Consider the following 26,701-nt stretch of genomic DNA (forward strand, 5'->3'; position numbering starts at 1 on the left):
AGTCTCTCAACCACAGCTGCTCTAAAGTTGTGAAGCCTCAAAACACACAGAAAAAACACAGCTAGTTTCAACTTCCACAATATTTACAAGAAGGACTGTCAATAATAATGATGATCTAATTAATTACAGCATAAGATGAATAAATACTCAAGTTAAATCACAATTAATCATATATATTAGTATCTGCAGCCTCCAAGATAATGCAAAAACATCATTGTGGCAGAAGAAAGCATTACATGCAACGAAAAAGCATCCACTTTACAATAATGTTTCTCAGACTGTCTCAAATAGATTAACACAAGATACATTTTGGTATTAATGTACAGATTCGTACCTATGCCACATGAGCACCAATTTTGATGAAATAGTGAGTTAAGTAAATGCCAAAAATCATTATTGACATTGTTAACAGTAGAGTGAAACAGTAAAATTGCAGTGTTATTATAGTATTATTTATATACTATTATAGTATTAATTAATTTTTTAATTAGGTTTTCATTTTATTTTTTCAATTTTAGGAAATTTTGGTATTTGCTTCCGTCATTATAATTTTTTATTATTTAGTTTTATTTCATTTTTAGTAATTTCAGTACTATAATTTCAACTTCAGGTTCACGACAACTTTTCTAATTCAACATGCTGCTGCTGCATAAATAGACATACATAAATCCCGTTGCAGATCTAGGCAGGTGGAGCTGGAGGGTTTCAGAGGAACTCTGAACATTGAACCAGACTATTTAAATGTTGATCAAGGAAACTCACTGGCTGCAGGATCAGCAGAGGCCAATCAGCTTGTGCCATGTGGTAAATAAGTGATTGCTTTTAGATTGCATGTTAAGATTCTATCAGCATGTGCCCTCTAGAGTTTCATGATTGAACTAAATATTAGGTCAACCGGGTATGTAAACAGAAAAACATACACACTGCACACTGTATGCTGGACACTCAGGGTGTGCGTTAACTCTTTTTGAACATACTGGTGCTACAAATGTTGAAAGTGTTGTAGCACAGGCCACACAGTTAAAGCATATTATAAAACGGTTAGTTCCAATCCTTTATTCTGATTGGTCAATAGCTGTGTTTTATTCACGATAACGGTTCTATGCATCACAACACCCCTAGCAACCACTCTTAGCAACTTAAAAATGTTTGATCTCATTATATTGTTCATTAAAGCTAGAGTAGAGTATTGTGAGAGATTGTGTAAGCGAGTGTACCTGCATTTGCAGTAGACATAGTATTTTCCTTCAGGTCAGTCCTATAGTCATAATAAAAAAAAAAACTGTTTGAATGTTCGCTGCGATATCTTGTCCTTTTAACAGTCAAGGGGTTTTCCCGTGCCCTAGTCGTTTGTCAGTTGCTTCTTGCTTTTCCGTGTTCACAAGTTTGAGTCCTTTCAATGTAAAAGTCTTCACTACTGACTGACTCACTCATAAAGACAGTTTTTGCCGCCATTTAATGGCGAAATAATGTATGTAACTTCTGTTGCTGTTTATGGTCAGGGACAATTTTTTGTAGTACAAGTACAGCCTTGAGTACCTTATTGCTTACATAAGTATAAAAGCCTTACCATTTCTGAAAACAACCATAAATAGTGCAGTTCATCATACATGCTATGTATGTATGCTAATTATGTTATCAATCACATAAATAACCTGTTTTTTAGGGATGGGCGATGTATCTTAGGTTGTTGTTTTTGAGTTTATGGACCAAAATAGTAGGCCTATATGAAATAAATATGAATAGAAGTCTCATAACATTATGGTTAACAAAGAGCCTATTTTTCTTGTGCATATGGTATTTTCATATATTATTAACTGGGTTAATAATTTTTAATGTTTATTAACAATTATTATATATTACACTATTATACTTTATTTGCATAATATATCTTTATTCCTAATAACTTTTATTAATCTGTATAATGTCTTTATTCTGTTAATTTCTTTTATAACTTTAAAATACAAAATACATGAAATACATTATCAAACATCCTCAATATAAGTATCCACATCCTTCTAAAGTAATCTTTAACTCTTCCAGAAAACGCTTGACATAACAACAAAAATTTGATTTGACAATATGATCTGACATTGTTCCGCCAAACTACTTCTCACCACTACTTTCTGTTTGTTTAGAGGATTTTTTTTAGTCCAATCATCCCCCTATTGTTTCAGAAAGTAGTAAAACAGTGAGCGTGTCAACTATAAACACATCTGAAGTGTAAAGCCTTGTGCACACATGGGACGATAATCGCGCGTGCTTATCGCCGATGTTTAACACTTTGTGACTAAACAAAGGGCGCCAATCTGAGTATGCACACCGCCAGGCAAAACGGCAGGCGTACAGCGTAATTGAAAAAAAAATGTTGGTTTGACATGCCGCGTTAAAATCTGGCCAACCAATGAGTTTGCCGCTTTTGTTCACGTGCCTGGAGCTGCTAAAGTTACAGTACTTTGTGGCGTACCTTGTGTGCCGGGGTATTTCTGTTTTTCAATAAGTGCCATCTACTGTCAGGGAGTGAATTTGCACATTCACTTGGCACATCGCCAGTGAAAATCGCTTGGGTATGAACACAAAGACGTCTCGAAAATCAAAAAAAGTTTGCCTGTGATGAGTGGAAGCAAAACGCTGCAATACAACAAACAACAAACTCTCACTTCACACAAACAAACAGCTCTGTCTCACACACATGCAAAACTTTTCCCACGCATGCTACTGTGGTAAATTTATTCATAGCACATGGGATATATGTGGCATTGTACAGCCCTGACATAAAATAAGTAGTTTTAGTATGAGAGCATGCTAGCCTGGGTTTCCCCATGCTGCCTTGAGCGCAGCGCGATTTTATTCACGCTGCTAGGCAGCCTGGATACCATGGACCAGATTTTCGCCTCAGCTAGGGAACCAATCACAGAACGGGGAGGGAGCAGCAAGGCGATGACGACATAACCGCGCGCGCGATCTGCTTGCAGTCGTCGAGATGGATGCTGAGGAGTTGAAGAAAAGAATAGCTAGTGGAGATTGTAAAGTTGTCGACAATACGTCATCAGAAATCAAGTCCAGTGTGTGGGAGAAATTTGGAGTTATCTGAAGAAAATATTGTGAAAGGCTTTGCTGCAAACATTTTCGTGTTGGATAGCCGCAAATGTGGAACTTCATCCCTGAGGAAGCACGCAGAAACTGTGGTAACAAAGCAGTTCTATCGAACGGTATTTTTCATATTTAACACTGTTAAGTATGTGTGGTGTGCAGGGCGTGTTTGAACCCAAAATGGTCAGATGTAGGCTAGACGAAATTGCGTGGCAAATAGTGTTGTAGCCGTGTCTGTTCGATTGGTAAAATGTTATAAGGCTACTCGGTTTTGTGGTAACGTTAGCCATGTTCTTCATGTATCGGCCTTTTGACAGCTTCGGCTGAAGTTGTCCTTGTGTTAATTGTCGTGTAATAACTTCTGTATGACCTGGCAATAAACATTTTTGTAAGTGTGTCTATAATGTGATAGTCTAAACTGATTTTATTTCGGGTGCAGGTCGGGTGTCGGTTCTATTTTAAGCGGGTCGGGTGCAGATTTTAATTAGTGCTGCTGTTGGGAAACGGGTCGGGTGCTGTTTTAAGCACTGCGGGTACAAAATTACGGATTTACAAAATCGGACCCGTGCAGGACTCTGGTGTAGGCCTACACATAAATCTCTGACCCATCGTCGTCTTCTTCGTTGAATATCTGTCACTCTACATACATCATCTGGTATAATTTGAAACGATTGGCTATGAGCTACGTACAGGCGCATTTGATAGACATTTGTAGCGCCCAATAAACGGCTCTGGGCATTCGTAAACCACGCCTCAAATACGAGAAAATGAACATGTGGTTCCCAGACGTCTCAAAGAGAAAGAGGTCTGACGTTAGCCAGGCTAATCGCATGCTATATTCCAAACATATCCAAAGACATTAAAATGTCTATTCTAAACTACAGAATAAACAGAAATGGAGGGAAAAAGACCTCCAACAGTTCACAATCATGTACACCTGACCTGAGGGCCACAGAGACAATACACCATATATTTAGCAGAGTGAAGCATTTCCCTGTTCCCACAAACAGGATGTCTTATCACCCCCCATGGCAGATTCTCCTTCCTGTGTCTGACGGGGTGTTCTTGGCCCAGACTGCACCAAATCACAGTGGTCCAGTCAACACTAATATTATCAGACAATCTTAAAAATGCAGCACTTATAACAGAGATCCCTACTCCAAGGGGTCCTTATAACCTGAAAAAGTTTGAAGACCCCTGCATAAATAATAATGGATCGAAGGGAAATCAAAGAATGTGGAAGTACATTTATCTGGCACATAGAAAAACAGCATGCTTTGTTTAATCATAATTATAACATAAAAAGTCATAATAAAGATATAAATATGTGAAATGGTGAGATAAATATCATTATTATGACAAAAAAAAAAAAAAACGAAATGATGACAAGACGAAATGACACAAAAGTAGAAAATTATGACAAAATCATAATTATGGGAAAAATGGGCTTCTATAAAAGAGACTGAGTGAAACAGAATGAGTGAAACAGTTTAATGAAGCTGTAAACTGTCACTTCATCTTTAATACTGTAGTAGGCCTTTGAATTGCCCTTTTATTACATTTTTTACAGATTAACGGGTGAAATAGTGGGTTACCTTTCGAATGGAACTCAATGCTGCATCATGGCATTGACACTATGGGAACGCTTCTGCATGACCAGTGTCTGAAGCACGTGTGAAAAAATGCCCATCTTGATTGGTTGACGTAAGTTCAGATGATGTAGCATATCGTTTTTTTTTTATCGTATGTTTTAGACAGTATGGCCAGCAAAAAATGCTAAGTTAAGAGTTTGCCTTTCTCATTGGCTTCCTCATTCCACCCGGGGTGTAGCATCTTCCAAGGCACTATCCTATTCCAAGGCACTATCCTAGGGTGCATCCTTGCAAGATGTTTGTGTTGCGGCCACACATTCACAGGGGTTAAAGCCAAAAAATATATATTTTGACTGAAAAATTATCCTCGGCCAAACCCCATTGAACCCCTCACACAAATCACAGCCTGTCACACACCCAGTTTAGAGCAGTTTTTTCTTCTTCTTGTAATTAGGAGTATAGTGAGTACATGCTTTACCTTCACAAATGAAATACTCAAAGAATATTTGCATTTAAAGGGTAACTCAACCCTTGGTCAGAGCCTGACTCCACCCACTGGCAATATTTGAAAAATGCTGGAAAAGTGGGCAGAGCCTAGCGGACGAACCGAGTGCGGGGCTGAGTGGGGGGTGTGCACCTGAGACCCATTTCAATAGCGTGCGCTCTCTGTAGGCATGTAGACATTAGCAGATGAGTTGCCATGTGAACGACTGACATCTCTATCTTTTCATACAGATTACATAAACAGAGAATAATTGTTTTCGTTTTGAATTAGATAATTTAATAGCAGAGACTCAAATGTTTATAAAGGTATATTGCTTATGCCTGTGTGACTAGTATTCGCTCAGTTTTGTTTAAGTTTAGAGACGTGCTCCAGAAAAAAAGTTCACGGAGACGGAGAGGCAGAAAGCATACCCTGTTTATTTTCTTTATTTTTCTTTATAATACTCCTATTAGGAGTCCATGCAGGAGGAGCAGCTTTTGGTCGCTTTACAGTGCGAGCAGTGCTGTTACAACCAGCAACACTACTACGTCCCATCCTAACCACTGTACTAAATACAGATAAAGCTAATGCTAAAAATCTACGCTAATTTGAAGCTATCCTAAGTGATGCAATACTATTCTACTAACTAACTATGCTTCTAACAATACTGCACTAACTGCTAATTAACTACCAAGGCTACACAAAATAATCTAAATAACTATATACACTCACCTAAAGGATTATTAGGAACACCTGTTCAATTTCTCATTAATGCAATTATCTAATCAACCAATCACATGGCAGTTGCTTCAATGCATTTAGGGGTGTGGTCGTGGTCAAGACAATCTCCTGAACTCCAAACTGAATGTCAGAATGGGAAAGAAAGGTGATTTAAGCAATTTTGAGCGTGGCATGGTTGTTGGTGCCAGACGGGCCGGTCTGAGTATTTCACAATCTGCTCAGTTACTGGGATTTTCATGCACAACCATTTCTAGGGTTTACAAAGAATGGTGTGAAAAGGGAAAAACATCCAGTATGCGGCAGTCCTGTGGGCGAAAATGCCTTGTTGATGCTAGAGGTCAGAGGAGAATGGACCGACTGATTCAAGCTGATAAAAGAGCAACTTTGACTGAAATAACCACTCGTTACAACCGAGGTATGCAGCAAAGCATTTGTGAAGCCACAACACGCACAACCTTGAGGCGGATGGGCTACGACAGCAGAAGACCCCACCGGGTACCACTCATCTCCACTACAAATAGGAAAAAGAGGCTACAATTTGCACAAGCTCACCAAAATTGGACAGTTGAAGACTGGAAAAATGTTGCCTGGTCTGATGAGTCTCAATTTCTGTTGAGATATTCAGATGGTAGAGTCAGAATTTGGCGTAAACAGAATGAGAACATGGATCCATCATGCCTTGTTACCATTGTGCAGGCTGGTGGTGGTGGTGTAATGGTGTGGGGGATGTTTTCTTGGCACACTTTAGGCCCCTTAGTGCCAATTGGGCATCGTTTAAATGCCACGGCCTACCTGAGCATTGTTTCTGACCATGCCCATCCCTTTATGACCACCATGTACCCATCCTCTGATGGCTACTTCCAGCAGGATAATGCACCATGTCACAAAGCTCGAATCATTTCAAATTGGTTTCTTGAACATGACAATGAGTTCACTGTAATAAAATGGCCCCCACAGTCACCAGATCTCAACCCAATAGAGCATCTTTGGGATGTGGTGGAACGGGAGCTTCATGCCCTGGATGTGCATCCCACAAATCTCCATCAACTGCAAGATGCTATCCTATCAATATGGGCCAACATTTCTAAAGAATGCTTTCAGCACCTTGTTGAATCAATGCCACGTAGAATTAAGGCAGTTCTGAAGGCGAAAGGGGGTCAAACACAGAATTAGTATGGTGCTCCTAATAATCCTTTAGGTGAGTGTAAATGCTATGCTAACTAGATGCTAATATACGCTATCCTGATCGTTTTCAATACTCGCAATTCCTACTCCTGACTCGCTACAGTGGTTTTGACGGAACAAGATGCTTTTATACCAGGGGCTGCCAAGGGCGTAGTGAGCTGGTGCCCTCTTACGTCACACAGCACCACAACTTCCAATAGGAAAATTCAACTGCAGTAGCCACCGTTCAACCTGAAGAGGGCAGCACTCAGACGTTTTGACACCATCTATTGTAGAATTAAAACACTTTATACCCAAATGTCAAAAAATGTACTCGAATCAATGAACAACAGCACTAATAAAGCTCCAGTCTTACAGATCATTAACTAAAAAAAGTTGTTTTAGGGTTTAGAGCTGAAGATCTTTGCCCGAACCCGACGGGACCCGACGGGTTTGGTCGGGTTCAGTCTTAATTTCTATTATTTTACACGGGCTCGCGCCGGGCTCGGGCTCGCGCTTCGGGTTGCGTGGTAAATGAGCGGTCAGGTGATGTGTTTAGATTAGCGTGAAAATGGATCTTGAGGAGGTGAAATGGAGGCTGGTCTCTGGAGGACTTATTTTATTTCTTTGTTCCAACTTCCAAGTGGCCTCTAGCCTCCGTTAGTCATGAATAAATGATGTTAAAAAATTTATAAATTACTCCTTTTTTTACGAAAGACAAAGGTGCTGTGTGCGTGCGGCGCAGTCTCTTTTTTTCTTTCTCTCCCTTTTCCGCCGAGTGGTGCGTGTGCCGGCTCGCGGTGTGAAGCGCGTGTCCGCGCTATTCTCCGACTCTCTTATCACTGCTGATAGACGGCCTTTTGGACAGTCGGGCTGTAAACGGGTTCGGGCTTTTAAAAAGCTGTCAATCAAAATGTACTTGTCGGGCCAAACTCTGTCGGGCTCGGGCCTTTTCGGGCCGAACTTTTAAGGCCCGATTACAGCTCTAGTTTAGTTACCCTTTAAAGAAAGGCCATTTTGAACTGCGTTTCTATTATTTACACACTTTATGAAATTTCAATCTAATGTTTTCAATCTAATGCTTTTACAAGACTTGACTCTTTGCGATGTAGCCATACAAATAATTAACCATTTGCATCACTTTAACACAAGTTTTTATTTCTCAAATTATAAAAGCCAACAGAGCTTTTGCCGAAAAAGTGAGCTAATATCACAAACTATACATAATATAATATCTGTTTTTAACCTAGCCATTATAAATAAATAATGTAATGTTATTTTTTTATTTTATCTATGTTGATTATATGAAAAGTGTATCATCTTTACATGAGCAGGGCCGTATGCAGGATTTTATGAATACCGAGGTCCTTGCTATAGTGATCCTGCTATGGGGGTTCGTGGGCATGCCCCTCCGAGAAATGTTTTATTTTCCTCATCTACACATGTGCATTTTAAGTTGTTTGAAGGTAGTAAAAAAAAAAAAAAAAGGATAACAGCAGCAGTGGCATAAATTATTTGTCAAGGAGATAACAGATTCTTAAACATGAGAATCAGTTTAAATGCTGCAATGATTGATCCACACTACAAAATGGAAATGCAGAATGTTTATGCTTATTGTTGACAAAACACAATCACATATTCGAAACAGGAATGACCTTAAATTAGAAATGATTCAAGGATTATTTTGCATAGATGTTACATTTCAGTCAAATGCCAATGCAATACTTCTGTGTCCAGAGGCGAATGAGCTATTTATATGAGCATCAAAGATTGGTTTCAGTAACTTGTTTTTGGACTAATCTTTTCATCTAATGGTTCAATTGTTTACTCATGAAGACAGTTACTTGTCGCCACCTACTGGCTTAATGATGCAAGTTGCGCAAAGACTCCCGATGCTGATACTGGTGAAATAACATATTCAAGGACCATTTATACAAATATTAATATTTATACAATACTACTATTATGGCATTATAATTAATAGGTGCATATGTTATTAAATTGAGCTTATATTTTCCACTGTAATTAGCAAAGAACATTTATACGTGTTAAATAGGAACACATTGTAATAATGTTAATCTCATGGGCACAGTATGCAATACCTGCTCTTCCTCTCTCATCTCCAACACATTCTCTCTTTCTTCTCGCAGTCTCCTAATCTTTACCTGTATATCTAATCTTCTCAAAGCTGAGCTTTGATTGATACAGTCTATGCAAACTGACTGTTTCTGTTACTCGTTTAATACTTTTATCGTAAACAGTTGTTTGGTTTAGCTATACTTATATCTCGAAGGCAAGACTCGCACTATATGACCGTTAACTGAAAGTGTGTCGTGAAGCGTCGTGCTGGAATTCGCGCTTGGCTCACACTTTCTGTGAACATAAAGCCCTAAAGCCTACTTTGATTAGATTTTTTTCACCTTGCCTGGGAAAACAAGCAAGCGTTGCGACGGGTTGCTCTCTATTTCGGTGCACTTTTCGCGCATCTACATTTAAAATAACGAACGTGAGGGCGCAAATGTGAACGGGCCCTAAAGCAGCTCAGATGAAGTTGGTTATCGTGGCGATATGCAATATCATTGCAGCACCAAACAGAGTTAACATCAGGCAATTATTTCACAACCTTCATTATATGCACTTAGTAAAATTACAGAGGTCCTGACCCCGGGGACCTCAATGGTGGGTACGGCCCTGGGCATGAGTAAGATAGGATCATTAGATGCGTAATATATTGGGAGACATATGGAGTGGTTCAGACATGATTTTGACCACTTCATTAAGTTCTTTAAAGTGAATTTCATTCTGTATAAATTGTATCTTAATTTTAATCGATGTTTCATCAACCAATTGCCTAGATTTAATATAGCAGACAATATAATCAAGACATGGAGGCGCCGGCGCGATATTGCATTGCACGTGAACTGGAAACTCAGCATATAGGCTACTTCACAGGCATGAAATTATATATACAGTGGTGGTCAGAATTAATGGCACCCCTGGTAAATATGATCAAAAATGGGTGTAAAAAAATAAATCTGCATTGTTTATACTTTTGATCTTTCATTAAAACAATTCGCAAAAATCTAACCTTTCATTGAAGTAAAAGAATTGAAAGTGGGGAGGAAATAACATTATGAAATAAATAAGAGTAAAATATCTCTGAAGTATATTCCCATTACTATTTACCTTTATTTAGCACACCAGGGTGACTAGGAACATGAAATTGACTAGCTATGACTTCTTGTTTCACAGGAGTTTAAATATGACGAATACACAAAGGCCAAATTTCTTTAATCATCCATCACAATGAGTAAAACCAAAGAATATAGTTCTGATGTGCATCAAAAGATTGTTGAGCATCACAAAATAGAAAGTGGCTGTAAGAAAATAGCTAGAGAATTGAAAATCCCCATTTTGACCATCAGTGGAATAATTAAGAAGTTCCAATCAACTAAAGATATAATCTGCCAGGAAGAGGACGTGTGTCTATATTGTCATGAAAGTTTGAGTGGTCAAAGACTCTTCAAGGATCACAGATGGAGAGTTACAGAGATTACTTGAGTCTTGGGAAAAGCCTAAAAAAAATTATCAAACAACCCTTACACAACCACATTGTTTGGGAGGGTTTCAAGAAAAATCCTCCTCGCTCCTCCAAAAATAAACTCCAGCATATTCAGTTGTCAGACATGATTGGACACCAGATGTGTTTGGTGCAAACAGGGATAAAAAGTACCCCATGCCTACGGTTAAATATACTGCTGGATCTTATATGTTGTGGGCCTATTTTTTTGCTGGAGGTCCTGGACATCTTGCTCAGATCCATGGTATTATGGATTCTAGCAAATACCAACAGATAAAAAATCAAAACCTGTCTGCCTCTGCTAGAAATCTTACAATGGGCCGTGGTTGGATCTTTCATCAGGACAATGGTCTGAAAACAAACATCAAAATCAACACAAAAATGGGCAACTGAACACAAAATTAAGCTTCTGCCATGACTGTCCCAGTCTCCTAAACTGAACCCTATAGAAAATGAGTGGGGTGAACTGAACAGAAGAAGCACCAACATGAACTTGTGAATCTGAAGGATCTGGAGAGATTCTGTATGGAGGAATGGTCTCTGATCTCTTGTCAGGTGTTCTCCAAACTCATCAGGCATTATAGGAGAAGACTCAGATCTGTTATCTTGGCAAAAGGAGGTTGCAAAAAGCATTTAATAACAGGGAGCCAATAATTATGGCCAGCGTGTTTTGGAGAAAAGCATTTATTTTATAATGTGATTTACCCCCCACTTTCAATTTTTTTACTTCAATGAAAGGTTAGATTTTTGTGCATTTTTTGAATGAAAGATCAAAAGGATAAACAATGCAGATTTATTTTTTACAGCCATTTATTATCATATTTACCAGGGGTGCCATTAATTCTGACCACCACTGTATATATATATATATATATATATATATATATATATATATATTTAGAGAGAGAGAGAGAGAGAGAGAGAGAGCTTGAAATGTCTACTTTTAAGCAAAACGATTCAAAACGAATAGAAACAGACTTGTAGAATACTTTCCAAACCGTTACATATAGTATTATAAATGTTACATATAGTATTATAAATTCAGACGTTCATGATATAAAAAAATAAACATATTAGAATAACTTTTAAAATGGAGTGAACACGGAGCAGTTTTTCCGTGAGCGGGAACGGAAAACCCGGAGTGGACTCAGCAGGGTGAATACACCTCATCTTTCCTTAATTTAAGACCTATTCACACTGAAATTAAGACATTTATTACACTATTTGAGTAATGTAAGCATATTTACGGCCTTAAAATTATGAAAAGTGAATTTAAGACATAAGGACAGGCAGAAATCCGTCGTAGACTTGCTGCAATTAACGGAAATCCGTCGTAGCGGATCCTTTAATCCTTGCATTCATAAGATTTAACAGCCTGGACATGGATTCAATCCCAGGATCACATGTCCTTCTGGGTTGGTCCAGTCTTTCTGCTCAACAAATGTCTGTGTCACAACCTTGATGGGCAGACATTTTCCCTCAGTGTGGTGGCGTTGGTGTTAACTTTCCCATAACGCAGCGTCGAGTTACATATGTAACCCTGTTCCTTGAGAAGGGAACGAGATGCTGCCACACTGAGGATTCCGTGGCATAAGGGCCCTTTTACGGTCTTGCTGACGCGCTACACTATGTCACCTGTCCTCACGTCAGCCAATCAAGATTGCTGTGTTTCCACACGTACTTCAGACACTGGTCACGCAGAAGCGTTCCCATAGCATCAACGCCATGACGCAGCATCTCATTCCCTTCTCAGGAAACCGGGTTACATAACCATAGAATTTTTTTTATTTTAAATTACGGTTTTATATAAATATATATGACATGTCATGACAAATATTTTGGCCTCAAAATATTTTGGTCTTACCTTGAGATGCTGAAGCTGTCGTCGGTCATCCTCTAGTTGTCTTTTCTTATTCTCAATTTCTGTCTGTCTTTTCCTCCTTTCCTGTGAATAAAGAAATATCTGATATTAAGAGAAATACTGAGTTAATACACATCCAAAGCACTAACATGATTTTGCGCTGGTGTATTGTTAAACAAAATGCAAAAACACAAACGACCAAATTCCTCTGGCATTTTCTGTACCACTCAGCGACTGCACTGTTCTTTGTAAGTTTTAAAACATTAGTTTCCTTTTGGTGTTTAAGGTTGGCTGATAAAGGTTTTCTGAGGGATTAAATATTTTGTTGAAACTCTTACCATTGCTCTCAGACCAGAGCATGTGTGATAATGAGTGCTAACAATCATCATATATGAGAGAAAATGAGCTGAGAACAAATGTGTTCATCAAACAGTGAGACCCCAACCAGCAGGGAGAGCATGTGTGTGTGACGTGTGTGTGAAGTGTGCACACATGTGTGAGGACTAAAAAAGGTGCATGGATTAACAGATTAAACTATTAGAGTCCTCTTTTTTTTAAGAAAAGAATACAAAACATCACAAATTAAATTAAATTAAATAAACAATCAATCAATAAATAAAGATTTAAATTATCATAATAAAATATTTAAGTTGACTTAAAACATGATTATACCATAAAACAGAAAAAAATAAGACATCTGATTTAAGTTTTAAGTACAGACAAAATCTGAATATGAAGAGAACGACACTCGGTTACTAACGTAACCTCGGTTCTCTATAGAGAGGGAACGAGTGTTGCGTAAGTTTAGCTTACGCTACGGGAAAACTCCTTTTCTCGAGAATACTGAAGCAAAAAATTATCCTTAATTTTTAGAATGTAAAACGCATTTGCTGCAGCAGGCAGACATAGGCGAGACAGCTCGCGCGCCTATTGGCTGCTCTGCAGCAACTGCTGCAACCTATCAGTGCGTCTTGCCATGACTCCAGCGCCAAAATGGGAAGCCTTCCCGCGTTGTCATCATGGCCCGCCAAAGGGGGTGTGGCTTCAGCCTATAAAAACCCCTTGCCCAGGTTGTACAAGTGATTTCAGTCGACTGGAAGCGAAACCAAAGTGCAGCACAAGCACAGCAGGCTACGCAAACACTCGTCCCCTCTTTAGAGAGAACCGAGGTTACGTTAGTAACCGAGTGTCGTTCTCTTACGAGAGTACTCTCGTGTTGCGTAAGTTTAGCTTACGCTACGGGAACCCTATGTAAAGCACCGTGCGTGCTGAATTTCCAACACTTATGTACCAAGGGCAGTAGCCCGGGGCTCATGTATAAGTGAAGTGATCGCAACAGCAGAACAGGGCGGAACGACCCGGTGTTATGAGATAGGTGCATACACAAATATACAGTTAAGGCAGTATGACCACCTTAAACTGCATAAGCCCACAGGACGTTGCATCATATCAACAGTCTAATCAAACTGAGTTGGGTAGACAATGTTAATATAGCATAATCAGACTGAGAGCAGTCTGGCCTGTAAGGCGGGTACTTCCAGGTTATAAAACCTTACAAATGTAGACAGCGAGGCCCAGCCTGCTGCCATACAAATGTCATGGAGTGAGACTCCACTTGTCCATGCCCACGACGAGGCCATACCTCTAGTCGAGTGGGCCCTAACCACCAAAGGGCAATCCAGGCCCTTGGACACATAAGCTGACGCAATAGCGTCCATTATCCATCTGGACAGGGTCTGTTTCGAGATGGCTAGCCCTTTGACGCGGCCACCGAACGAAACGAAAAGCTGCTCCGTTTGCCTAAAGGCAGCAGAGCACTCCACATAAATCCTTAAAGCCTTTACTGGGCAGAGGAAGTTAGCCCCAGTCTCACTGTCAGACGCAGGGAGGGCCGAAAGGGAAATCACTTGCGCTCTAAAGGGAGTCGCAAGCACTTTTGGGACATAACCATGCCTTGGTTTGAGGATGACCTTGGAGTCATTAGGCCCAAATTCCAGGCACGTAGTGCTCACCGAGAGCGCATGCAGGTCGCCCACCCGTTTTACTGAGGCTAGTGCCAGCAGAAAAGCGGTTTTGAATGACAGGTACTTTAGCTCCACCGTGTGTAATGGTTCGAATGGTCCACCTTTCATGGCCTCTAGGACCGTAGAAAGGTTCCAAACTGGAACCGAGGGTGGCCGAGGAGGATTCAGCCTCCTAGCACCCCTGAGAAAACGGATTATGAGGTCGTTCTTTCCCAGTGACTGGCCATTTACAGGTTTCGTAAATGCTGCTATGGCCGCTACGTACACTTTGAGTGTGGATGGGGTTCTCCCGCTGTCCAACAGCTCTTGCAGGAAAGAAAGTACCACCGTTACCTGACCATCTAGTGGGTTTAAGTCATGAGCTGAGCACCATTCAGCGAACACTGACCATTTGGACGCATAGAGCCGTCTAGTAGACGGAGCTCTAGCCTCTGTGATCGTGTTCAGCACTCCCTCCGGGAGGTGAAATGGTGATAGTTGATCGCCCACACATGTAGGGCCCATAGCTCGGGGTATGGGTGCCAAATTGCGCCCTGGGCCTGGGACAACAGGTCCTCCCTCAGCGGAATTGGCCATGGAGCTATATTCCCCAGTTCCATCAGTTCTGGGAACCAGACTTGATTCTCCCATAGCGGAGCTATCAGGAGTATCGAGCATTTGCTCTCCCTGACTCGCTTGATTACCTGTGGTAACAAGGCGACCGGAGGAAACGCATAGGCCCACTGCCTGGGCCAGTTTAGCGCATCCCTTTCTTTTGAAAAGAACATTGGGCAGTGAGCGTTGGTTTGCGACGCGAACAGGTCTACCTCTGCTCTGCCGAAAATGTCCCAGATGTTTCGCTCCGTCAGGGGGTGCAGGGACCACTCCCCTGGGGAGAGTTTTTCCCTGGATAGCATATCTGGGCCCACGTTCAGGACGCCCGGCACATGCGCCGCTCTCAGCGAACGCAGATTGTGCTGGCCCTATATGAGGAGGCGTTTTGCTATTGCAAGAAGGCTCCGGGACCTGAGGCCACCCTGGTGATTTATGTAGGACACCACCAACGTGTTGTCCGTTCTGATTAGAACGTGGTGGTTCCTCAATGTGGGGAGGAAGAACTGAAGGGCGTTTTCGACCGCTTTCATCTCTAGACAGTTTATGTGTAGACGCTTCTCCGCGTCTGACCACAGGCCCATTGAAGGTCTCCCTTCGTATGGGGCGCCCCAACCCGTGTTGGAAGCATCTGTTGATTCGTGAGGCGATGCCCAGGTTCACGCCGGACTGGTACCAGCCGGGTCTCATCCACGGTTTCAGAGCTGCAACGCATATCTGATTCACCGTGAGACGAAGCAGACCTGATGTCCATGCTCGTGCTGGCACCTGCCGTCTCAGCCACAGCTGAAAAGGGCGCATGTGCAGCCGAACCAACGAGGCTGAGGCCATGAGACCCATCATCCTCTGAAACACTCTGAGGGGGAGATTCTTCCCTACAGTGAATGTCACCGCTAGGCGCTGGATCGCTGCCGCGCGTTCTCGCGTCAGGCGTGCCACCATAGAGCTGGAGTCCAATTCTATCCCCAGAAAATATATTTTCTGGCTGGGGGATAGAATACTCTTGGCCCAGTTGATTCTGAGACCCAACTGCTCGAGATGGGTCAGCAGTAATGCTTTGTGTAGCACCAATTCCTCTTTTGACTGTGCTATAATTAGCCAGTCGCCCAGATAGTTCAGGACTCTCACGCCCCTTCGTCTGAGGGGTGTGAGCGCCATGTCCATGCATTTCGTAAATGTACGAGGTGCTAAAGACAGGCCGAAGGGAAGGATGGTGTACTGATAAGCCTGGCTCTCGAAGGCGAATCTCAAGAACGGCCTGTGACGGGCTGCTATTTGGATCTGAAAATAGACGCCTATTTTCAGATCCACTGATATAAACCAGTCCCCCGGTCGAATTCGAGCGAGGATTTGTCTGGTTGTGATCATTTTGAATGAACGCGTCATCAGCGCTTTGTTCATGCGTCTGAGATCTAGAATAGGGCGGAGCCCGCCATCCTTCTTTGGTACAAAGAAGTAACGGTTGTAAAACCCCGACTCGCTTTCTGCCAAGGGGACGGTTTCCACAGCCCCTTTTTTCAGCAAATTCGCTATTTCGGTGCGAAGTAGGTGTGCTACTTCCTGATTCACCAAAGTTTCAACCCGGGCTGCGAAGCGCGGTGGTCTGCGAGCGAATTGTAGCGAGTAGCCCTGTTTCACTATCTTTAACACCCATTTTGAAGCCCCTGGGATGCTTTCCCACGCTTTCGCGTGAATGGACAGGGGTAGAATGAAATCTGGGCTCCGGTCGCTCAGGTACGGGGACCCGGAGACCCGGCCATGATGACGTACTTCGTTCATCATGCTCATTTCGAATGGGGCAGACAGCACTTCGTGCAGTGGTTCTGTAACTGGCACCCCGACCGTATGAACGGGGAGATGCTTTATTACAGGCACAGTTCTGTGGGCTCGCGGCGCGAGGCACAGCGAGCTTTCCACAAAGTGTGTGCGCTAAAACCACATTTGATCTTATTTCTTTATCAACTTTTATAGATGAAATTAGTGCTTAAATGAGATCAAATGTGCTGGACCAACACTTAAAGACACAGTATATAAGTTTCATCACTAGAGCTCACTTTTTCAAAACAATAAGAAAGGCATACCACTATCTATAGAGAGTGCTGACAATGGTAATTGTTGCATAGGAGAAAATATAGAAATAAAAAAATAAAAATTGACTAATACAATGTTGGCAGTATGATGGTAGTGAGGAGTGGTGGTGGTGATGGTAATGAAGATGGTAATAAATAATAAATGGTTACTTTGCTTATGCTTATGCATACACATACACACACACACACACACACACACACACACCTATACATTTACACACCTTTATTTCACTTCTGGAATTCTGGAATTACTAGATTGTTCGTTACTGCACTATTTTGGTCTGTATGTCTGTCTGTTAAATAAAAAAATAAAAAAATAAAAGCATACCAGGAATGTTATATGAAGCAGGTCGGTTCCGAGAGTCTGGGACATTTTACATGGCTGTTTTTGTTATGCTTATATGCCGCAGTCGGCCACTGCCACTCAGTTCGCTTTGTTGTTTATGCATATTTTATGATTAAAGTTACTGTTAATGGGCGTTTCTCAATATGCGTTCTTGTCTGTACTTGTGTTCTTGTGGACTTGTGAAACGTCATCAGTCGCTGCCCAAGTACTGTTCCAATTCAAAGTTCACATCTAGCCAAGTCCAGTTCAAATCCCCGGATGTGTTCTTGATCCCCCCCTTTTACCGAGGATGCATAGGAGAGGTGACTTGTGCGGACTTGAGAAATCCAGGTATCCCAGAATGCATCTCACACCAACCAGCAAGCGTCAATAGCAGAGGAGAAACCTCGCGTAATTTAAAAATACTGCTGTTATTGTGTCACGAAATGTAGTTTTAAGAGTTTTTCAGGCGAGAATGTAGTTTTTTAAAGCTCGATTCTTTAGTTTATTTATAAAGATTATAAAAAAGCCTATTTGAAAATTTGATCAGACGTTTTCGGAGTTGTGAGATCCAGGCAATCAGACGCTTGGTGCTCATGTACCCCGCCGAGAACAGCCTTTCCTCGGTTAGTGCTGCTGACATTTGCCGCTGGCTCGGATGTCTCTAGACTAGTGGTTTAACATGAGATATAAATCGTCTTGTGTACATCTAACGGGTGATTTATTTATTTATTTATTTATTTATTTTATTTTTATTTTATTTTATTTGTCTCATTAATCTATAATTTGTTCCCTGGCAAAACGTTTTGGCTGAGGGCAAAGTGAAGTTTCATAGCTTTATATATTTAGTCTGTTTAACTTTAACATTGTAGCCTAGAGAGCTGAATTATGTTTGACTGAATCGTTTGCTTTATTATTGTATAGCTTCTTATACCTTTTAGGCTACTTATACTTTTATAATGGCTATTATTGATCATTAAAACTGACATTTAACATTTAAAACATATAAAATATTTTATTATACATGTTACCTACATTCTCTTCACTGTATGTAGCCTACATATATAATGAAATAAAATGACACAACCCTGTCTCTTTTTGCTAAATGTAAGTTTTAATGATCAATATTATAATGTTTTTTATGTATCATATTTTTAAAATGAAAACAAAAAGAGTCAGGGTTGTGTTTTATATTTCGTGTTGTTATAAATATATGCAGTGAAGATAATCAATTGCATTGCCTGAACCACATTTGTGTGGCCATTAATATGTTTAAGATTTTTTTAAATGAAAATGAAAAGAGGCAGAGTGGTGGTTTATAACATATTTTGTTTTATTGTAGCCTAAATATACATAAAGAGATAACCGGAGTAGCCAGAGCGAGCTGAGTGACGCTATCAAGTACGCCACTGCTCCATTTGCAGAATTATCAGACTTGAGTCCTTCCGTCCTCGGGAGTTCGTTCTCCTGAGTCGAACTTGTCAAGTCCGAACTACCAAGGACTCAAGTCCGAAGTTTGCGTACTTGGTCTTGAGAAACGGCCAATGTTACGTTTAAAGTTTGCCTGCTTCCCTGAAATTTTACTTTTTTACAGTTACGTTTGATTACTTAAATTCACATTATTTTATTTTATTCTAATAAAATAGCTGCAAGCTGAATTACTACTCATACAGGTCACTTTATCTGACGAATTAAAATTGTGGGGTAATGCAGCGCTGTTTTACTTTGTCAAAATAATCATACTAAAAATACGTCAGTGTGTTGAAAGTTTTGTTATAACGTTACTCTGCGCGTTCTCTCTGTGGCTGATATGAGACACTTGCTGCACACCACAGTAAGCTAGATCGATATTATCATATTAATAAAGCTGGATGATTTATGTTGCTAAATGGAATGCAGTTAATTTTTAAATATATTGTATGATGGAGAAAATGTTGTATTACTGTTGCTACAAATAAAGCTCTTTCTGATTTTGCTATGTTAGCAGCAAAATATTATTGTCTCTGAGGCATGGTACAAGGTAGCCTAAATCAAGAAAACAAGAGATCCAAACAATAAGAGTAACCGTGTTGAGCTATATAACAATGATTAGCTGTCTGTCGATAAAACTATCCAAATATTTGCTCACAAGTCTTATAAAATGCATAATATATTAAAGCGTCTTTAGTGTTTCAATGGTTTCTACAGAAGTAAAACCGGAAATCGGGAGTAACGCAGATATGACGCCATTGAAAGGTGATGTGACGACATGGGCCATTACACTGGTTAAAATAGCTGATTTCTCTGGATTTAAACATTGTTGGAAAAATTTGGGATAATGTATGTACACAAGTCAACTAAACATATAACATAGTTGTAGTGGTTTTTGGATATTTTAATCCAAAAATCTTACATATTGTGCCTTTAATGGCATTTTAGACAGGGGCAGACAAATTGTTTTTAAGCCACATACTGTATGTAAAAATCTCTGACCCAGTTTCAGATTTGTGAAATGGGTTCAGTAGGTGGGTTTATTAGGACTGCCACGGGAACGTGGTGTGTGAGAATCTCACTTACTGCAATAGCCTGGAGCCGTTCCTGCTGTGAGCCTGATTCTGACATCCTGAAAGACAGAGAAATATATTAGGCTGGTAGATACAACAATGGTCCCAAACAGAGGACAGATTTGCTTCCTGTTGGTAATTTGACTCTCTTAGCTATTTTGATGAATTCAGAAGACTGAGTGTAAAATTACATAGTTGCCGCCTTCACATAGGTATATTGTATACTGTATATGAGATGATCATACCCACACAACACATAGCCTAACTATCTATCTAACTATCAACACAATGTCATAATTACCATTGGGGAATTTTCCAAGAGCCCTGACTTTGAAGTGTTAATTAAGAATCATGATGGAAGCATATTGTTATTGATTATTAAAATAGATAGATAGATAGATAGATAGATAGATAGATAGATAGATAGATAGATAGATAGATAGATAGATAGATAGATAGATAGATAGAATCTGTTAAAGGTCTCAAAAATAATAAAGACCAGAGATGGGAAATAACGAAGTACAAATACTTTGTTACTGTAACGGTACTCAAGTAACATTAGATTTTTCAGATATTTTTACTTTACTATTTATTTTTGTTCCGACTTTTTACTTTTACTCCTTGCATTTTTAATGCGAATATCGGTACTTTCTACTCCTTACATTTTACAAAATTGGCTCATTACTTTAGTTTCAAATAATTTCAGTGGAGTTACCGTTATTATGTTTCGCGTCATCAACCCTTCGCAGGGGGTTTGATTGACAGGCGATCTGACCAATCATAATCCGCCATCCGCCATTTTGTCCGACAAAGCAGTCAGGAGAGTTAACGTTAGTAGATTAACATTGGAGGATTTAAACTTGAAAAACGAAGTTTACCGACGTCTTTCCGCGGTTAAAACAACATTCCTTCTTATGTTCATTCATGTTTATTTGATGCTAAATTAACTAGAAGGAAGAGATCGGTTCAAGAGCAGCTTTAACTGATCGATCTGTCAGACACATTAAAGAGACACAAAACGGTATTTATTGTTTAAATTTATTTGAAAAATGACTAACGTTAAATTTGAAAGGTGAGACTTTGTTTCATACAAAAAATAACCTGGTCTGTCCTGTCTGTCAGTGTGTTGTCAGTGTCCTCTCTGCTCCGTGATGTATTTTTCACTGTGTGAGGACATGGACATAGCAACGGTAACTAAAGGGGGCGGGTCTGGATGGGAATATACGTTGCACTTGTTGACGCATCACTACAAGACGACTCAACAGATTCGGCAGCATTCATTCGCGGCAAATCATTACATACATGTAGATTCCTTTAAATGTTAATTGGGGAAGATTAAAAAAGAGAAACTGGATCTGTGAATTCTCACAGAATCACAATTGAATTCATATCTTGCTACTCAGTCAGAATCTTATTAAACTGGAGTCCCAGTCTGTCACAATAATCATATAATAGGCTATGTGATGTTTTAGGCCTATTGGCAGACATCCATTTAAATTGTAGGCAATGGCATAAGAACCTTTTTTCCAAATCCACTTAAGTTTCTCAGCTTGCACTCTAGTAACATTTGTGTGGTCCAGGTAGCTTTGCATAAAAAAATGGTCATTCACAATGCTACTTTTACTTTTATACTTTAAGTAAATTTCCAAGCCTGTAAGTTACTTTGTTACTTTTACTTGAGTAAAGAAGTTAAATCAGTACTTCTACTTTTACCAGAGTATTTTTTAACACAAGTATCTATTATACTTGAGTACAGGAAGTGAGTACTTTTGCCATCTCTGATAAAGACAGCCAAGAGATGCAGCTTAAAATGGTGCTTTCCCACAATGCAAGAAGGGAAAAGTATGAAAAACGATTCTGGAGCTTTCAAAGATTTGATCCATGCTGAGTTTGATTGAGCAAGAGAAGAAAATATTCAGCATTGGAGTGAAACTGCAAAAATTCCTTTGTAAGGTTTGTGCAATTGTTTCCATAAATAGCATAAAATGGCTGAAGAACCGTGTTAACGTTGACCACGTCCTCATGCGGGACAGATTGCTGTAGACAAATGGCAGTGTGAAGTTATTACAAATGAAATAGGTTTTCCAATCAGGAACATCCTCCTCATTCAACTCACTCCCTCATTTATTGTCCACACACACATTTCCTTGTTCATTCGCTAAAAGCCCAGCCTAAAAGGTCTTCCAAACAATAAGATGGACCCCTGCTGTCAGCCCCGTCTGCTGAAGGACACAGCTGTGGTGGAGGCTCCTATGCCATCAGGGAAAAGAAGAATGTGAAGGTTGTTCTCCGACCCACCACATTCGCATTCCCATCCCCCCCATGAGTAAAACACAACACCTGTACAAACAGCCTGGCAGAGGAACTGAACGGATGACAGCAGCAAAAGAGTGGAGTTGGTGCATGATGCTGAACCTGGTAACCATACGCCAACACTAGGTGATTATGCAAACATCCTTTTGGAAGGCAATATGACTGGTAGGATGATGTTTAAAACTATGCTTTTTATCTGAACTATTATAATATACTGAATTTATGTCTAAATCTCAAATATCCAAACCATCATTATTATATGATTGGAGATACCGATCTTGCTTTTAGATACCGATACCGGTCGTTAAAACAGATGGAAAAATCCTATAGACTAGTAATGGGAAGGCAATTCTTTTCCGCAAACTGGTGCTTTTGGACAGTTAGTTTCAATGAAACCGGTTCAGAAAAAACGATTCACCAGTATATAAACGCAATCATGCAAAGATGTCACGTATATGCAATTATATGATTAAATCATGATGTGAAACACAGATGTTTTATGTCTAAAGCATGAAGTGAATAAACTAGTCTTAACTCACCTCTTTATAAACCATTTCGCCCCCTCATTCAAGTCAACTGCTAGTTTTTGCATGCTCATATCAGCTATAATATATCATTGGTTTCTTTGCGGAGATGTCTGAGTCTGAACTGTTTCCTCAGTTCAGTGTACTAGTGACTCGAGAAATGTAACCATTAATCGATCCTTGACTTGAGAACTGCTATCAGTGTACTGCTGTTGAACTACTAGCATCGGAAAACTGTTATTTTCCAATGCATTTTATTTACAGCAAAAGACATTAGATACATCCCCCCCCTCCCTTTATGGCAGACAGTTCTCAGCATGTCGGATATGTCCAAAAGACTGTTCTCAGTTCAGTGTACTGTTGGACTAACTGAAACACTGAATGAGTTGGCAAAATCTGGCATCATAGGATATACTAGGAATTGGCTCGTTTTGATTGAGCAACTAGATCTGTGCTGGCTCAAGCCATGAGTTGTTTCAGAAGGTTCAGTCCGATTTGGTGAACTGGTTCATCTAGTTCACTAAAAAGAACCGGATCAAAGGAAAGATTTATTCGCGAACTGGAAATCATTATAGACTTATATTTAAGGAGCGTCCTGAGCAATATCTATGGAGCAGAATAACAGAGACGAGTTGGGCCGCACGATTAATCAAAATTAAACCGGAATCGCAATATGGCTTAGAGCAATGATCTAATCACAAAGGCTGTGATTTAATTTGATAAACATATGCGCTGCATCAGAGTGAAGCACGGCGCTGTATTCTTACACATGAGTGGTCCATTATCTGATGTTTGCAGCATCTCAGAGTGGCTTGGTTTGCAGTAAATGCGAAAGTTTGGGTCGATTTAATGTGCATTTGGGAACAAGGCAACCATCTTCCCAAACTTGTAATGAGAAGCACTTAACAAAAGAAAACTTTTGGGGCTTTATATTATAGATATTGTTTTGTAGCCATATTAACATACGCATTCACAAAATTTTGGCCAAATTGTGCAGCTCTACAAACCACAGCAAACCTGGATTTTTTTAATCACAACTAGTGTTTTTCCCCAAATCGTGCAGACCTAATTGAGAGTGAGATCTTTTGATTTGGACAAGTAAACAACTACCCAGAACTACCTGGCAACACTCCCAGAAAACCCTAGCAAATCAACAGCAACATGCTAATAACCATTCAGAACACCTTAGCGACCACCAACACCCTGGTAACCACCAACAACAGCCTAAAATTGTAACAAACCATTCACATTTTTTACATAAAACATAAAAACGTAGCCGTCTTCCCTTCTTTATCATGGAACAAATCTAAAATTGGTATAGCATAAGTGTCATGGTTAGGTTTCTGTAATAAAGCGCACAATAAAGGTGAAACTCAAGAAGAATTTTAATATGATACTCTACATACCAAACAGGAGAAAATCTAGAAGAAAATACAACCAAATAACACATAGAACTTAAACAATGCAGAACAAGAAACAGGAAGAAACTGAGGGCTTAAATAAGCGGGCAAACAAAGGAGCTAATGAGATAACAAACAAGACTGAAATGTGAGAGAGAGTAAGTGAGTGAGTGTTCTGCTTTACTTCTGCATTGATCAGAAATGATTACTCAGCAAATTTCACATCCACATCCAGACAGATTGATGATTCACTGAACAAAACACTGCAGTTCCTGATAACACACTCCAGCATTAAGCAAAACAAAACAACTAAACAGATCTATATGGACACAAATATTTAATGCAAGCAAACTATAGTTGTGTTATGCAAAATATTTGGCCAGTTTGAGATTATTGTACCAGACTGGCAGATGACAGAAGTGTTTTCAACATTTTAGTACATTTTGACTAGATATTGCGTAAAATGCATGTTTTTGTTTGCTTTCAACTGTTACATGTCATTTGCAACCAATACTGAAGAAAATAATTCATGTCACTTGCAGCACAAATGAAGTGCGAAGGCTAAACTGGGAATAGCATAATAGCATTACTCTTCCTATATATGGCAAAAATAGTGAGAGCAGTATGCTAGCATGCTATTCCAATGACTGTTTTCAAACAGGTTTCCCAAACACTCCCCTTGACTACCATAAGTTGGATAAACAATAAGTCCCATGCCTAAAGGCCTGTTCACACCAACACAAATGTTTGACGCAAAAATTCGGTCTTATTTTCACATTTTCGGATTCTTTCTTTGTCACTTAGCAAAATAGTCTGATCATGAGTCAACAGAGTTGTAGTTTAATTAAGATGTTTATCGTGTCACATTTTCACACCAGACATTCATCTTGGAGTGAACAGCCCAACACTGGCTGAGCCAATATTTTGTCAGGGATTGTCAAACAAACAGGCTGAATTTGGAATATAAAAACCACTGAACGACAATAATTGCTATGCGAGGCTATGCTAATATGCTACTCCGAATTTAGCTAATGTTTACACATTTGAGTGGAATCAGTCTATAAATGATTTACAAATACAGATATAGATACCCATATTGGGTAAGAAGCAAGAAAAGTAGGTTAGTTAGCTTCACAAACAGAAGAAAAAAATGCTTCAGAAAAAGAAACCGTTCCCTACATATTGAGCTCAGTGCAAGTCTGCCACAGTGTTTGGTTCAGGGTCAGTAGGTCAGTGTTGTCAGGCATAAAATTACATAATAATGTAATTCTCACAGAACCGTAAGGTCTCTTCTGTAAGGACTTTTCTCTCTCTCTTAAAAAAAAAAAAAAATTCTATACAGCTGCAGATTCTGTGCAGTGGAGGCTCAGTCATCTGTAAAATGAGGGTCATGTGTCTTGTTAATTTTCCTCCCGTCACATGCTTATCTGCCACAGCTAGCACAAACAACAGCAGGATCTCAGAGCAGGTCCGGTCAGCACGCCCCATTCGCCAACTGATTAGATTTCCTTTACAAGCTTAACGCTTTAATAGCTGTCAACAGCGTGTCCAAGTTGTCTTGTAATGTTATGTAAGAGCCAGTAATGGGGAAGCTACTAAAGCTACTCAGTTAAGTTGCTCTTTTCAGTTAGTCACACTACAAGCACTACAATACTTATCAATTTTAAATATATAACTTAATTTTAATTTAATAATATGTTTTTGCAATTACTTTTAAATAGCTGGTGTGATTTTTAGTGCTTGTCAGTTCCCCTCAATTAGTGTAGACTATACTGTAATTGTAATTTTTTTTTAAGTCTCTTATGCTCAACAAGGTTGCATTTAATGAATCAAAAATACAGTAAAAAGAGTAATATTGTGACATATTACAATTTTCAGTCTATAGGTTTCTTTACAAAGTGACATCCGCAACTACTGGCCTGGGCTGCGTTTCCCAAAAGCATCGTAAGCCTACGGTGATCGTAGAGACCATTGGTGGCAATTGTTCAACTATCAACTTAGGCTTACGATGCTTTTGGAAAATGCAGCCCTGGTAGCATAATACAGCGTTTTTAGTCATTTTTGCGGATCCGTGTGTGAACGGGGATCATTTTGACGTGTTGAAAAAAGTGAAGGAAAAACATTTCCGCTGTTAGTGCATCGTTGACGTGTAAACGTACCCTTAGTTTGGTTTTCCCTCTTTCCTGATACCCTGTGGTTTAATTACTTGTTAATTTCTTGATTAATTACACCAGTCTGTGTCCCATTTAGTTCCTTGTTTGCTTATATTCTCCCTGTTTTGTTCCGTTCATTGTCTGGTATCGTCTTTGTATTATGTTTTATTCCTGCTAATCTTATGCGTGTTTCCTTTTTGAATTTATTATTAAAGAGTGTTTT

The 26,701-nt window shown here is 39.7% G+C and overlaps 1 protein-coding gene across 3 annotated transcripts in view; it reads right to left on the bottom strand.

Annotated features, from left to right (window-relative positions):
- palm1a (paralemmin 1a) overlaps nt 1–26,701 on the bottom strand; it is a 58,457-nt gene that overhangs the window by 16,570 nt on the left and 15,186 nt on the right. For all 3 annotated transcript variants that reach the window (XM_084394507.1, XM_084394505.1, XM_084394506.1), the window contains exons 2-3: nt 20,102–20,147; nt 12,519–12,599 (exon numbers count right to left, since the gene is read on the bottom strand). In XM_084394507.1, coding sequence (XP_084250633.1) covers nt 12,519–12,599; nt 20,102–20,147 — 127 coding nt within the window. The remainder of the gene's footprint in view (nt 1–12,518; nt 12,600–20,101; nt 20,148–26,701) is intronic.

This window comes from Rutilus rutilus (assembly GCF_951802725.1).
Source record: "Rutilus rutilus genome assembly, chromosome: 22".
Lineage (NCBI taxonomy): Eukaryota > Metazoa > Chordata > Actinopteri > Cypriniformes > Leuciscidae > Rutilus > Rutilus rutilus.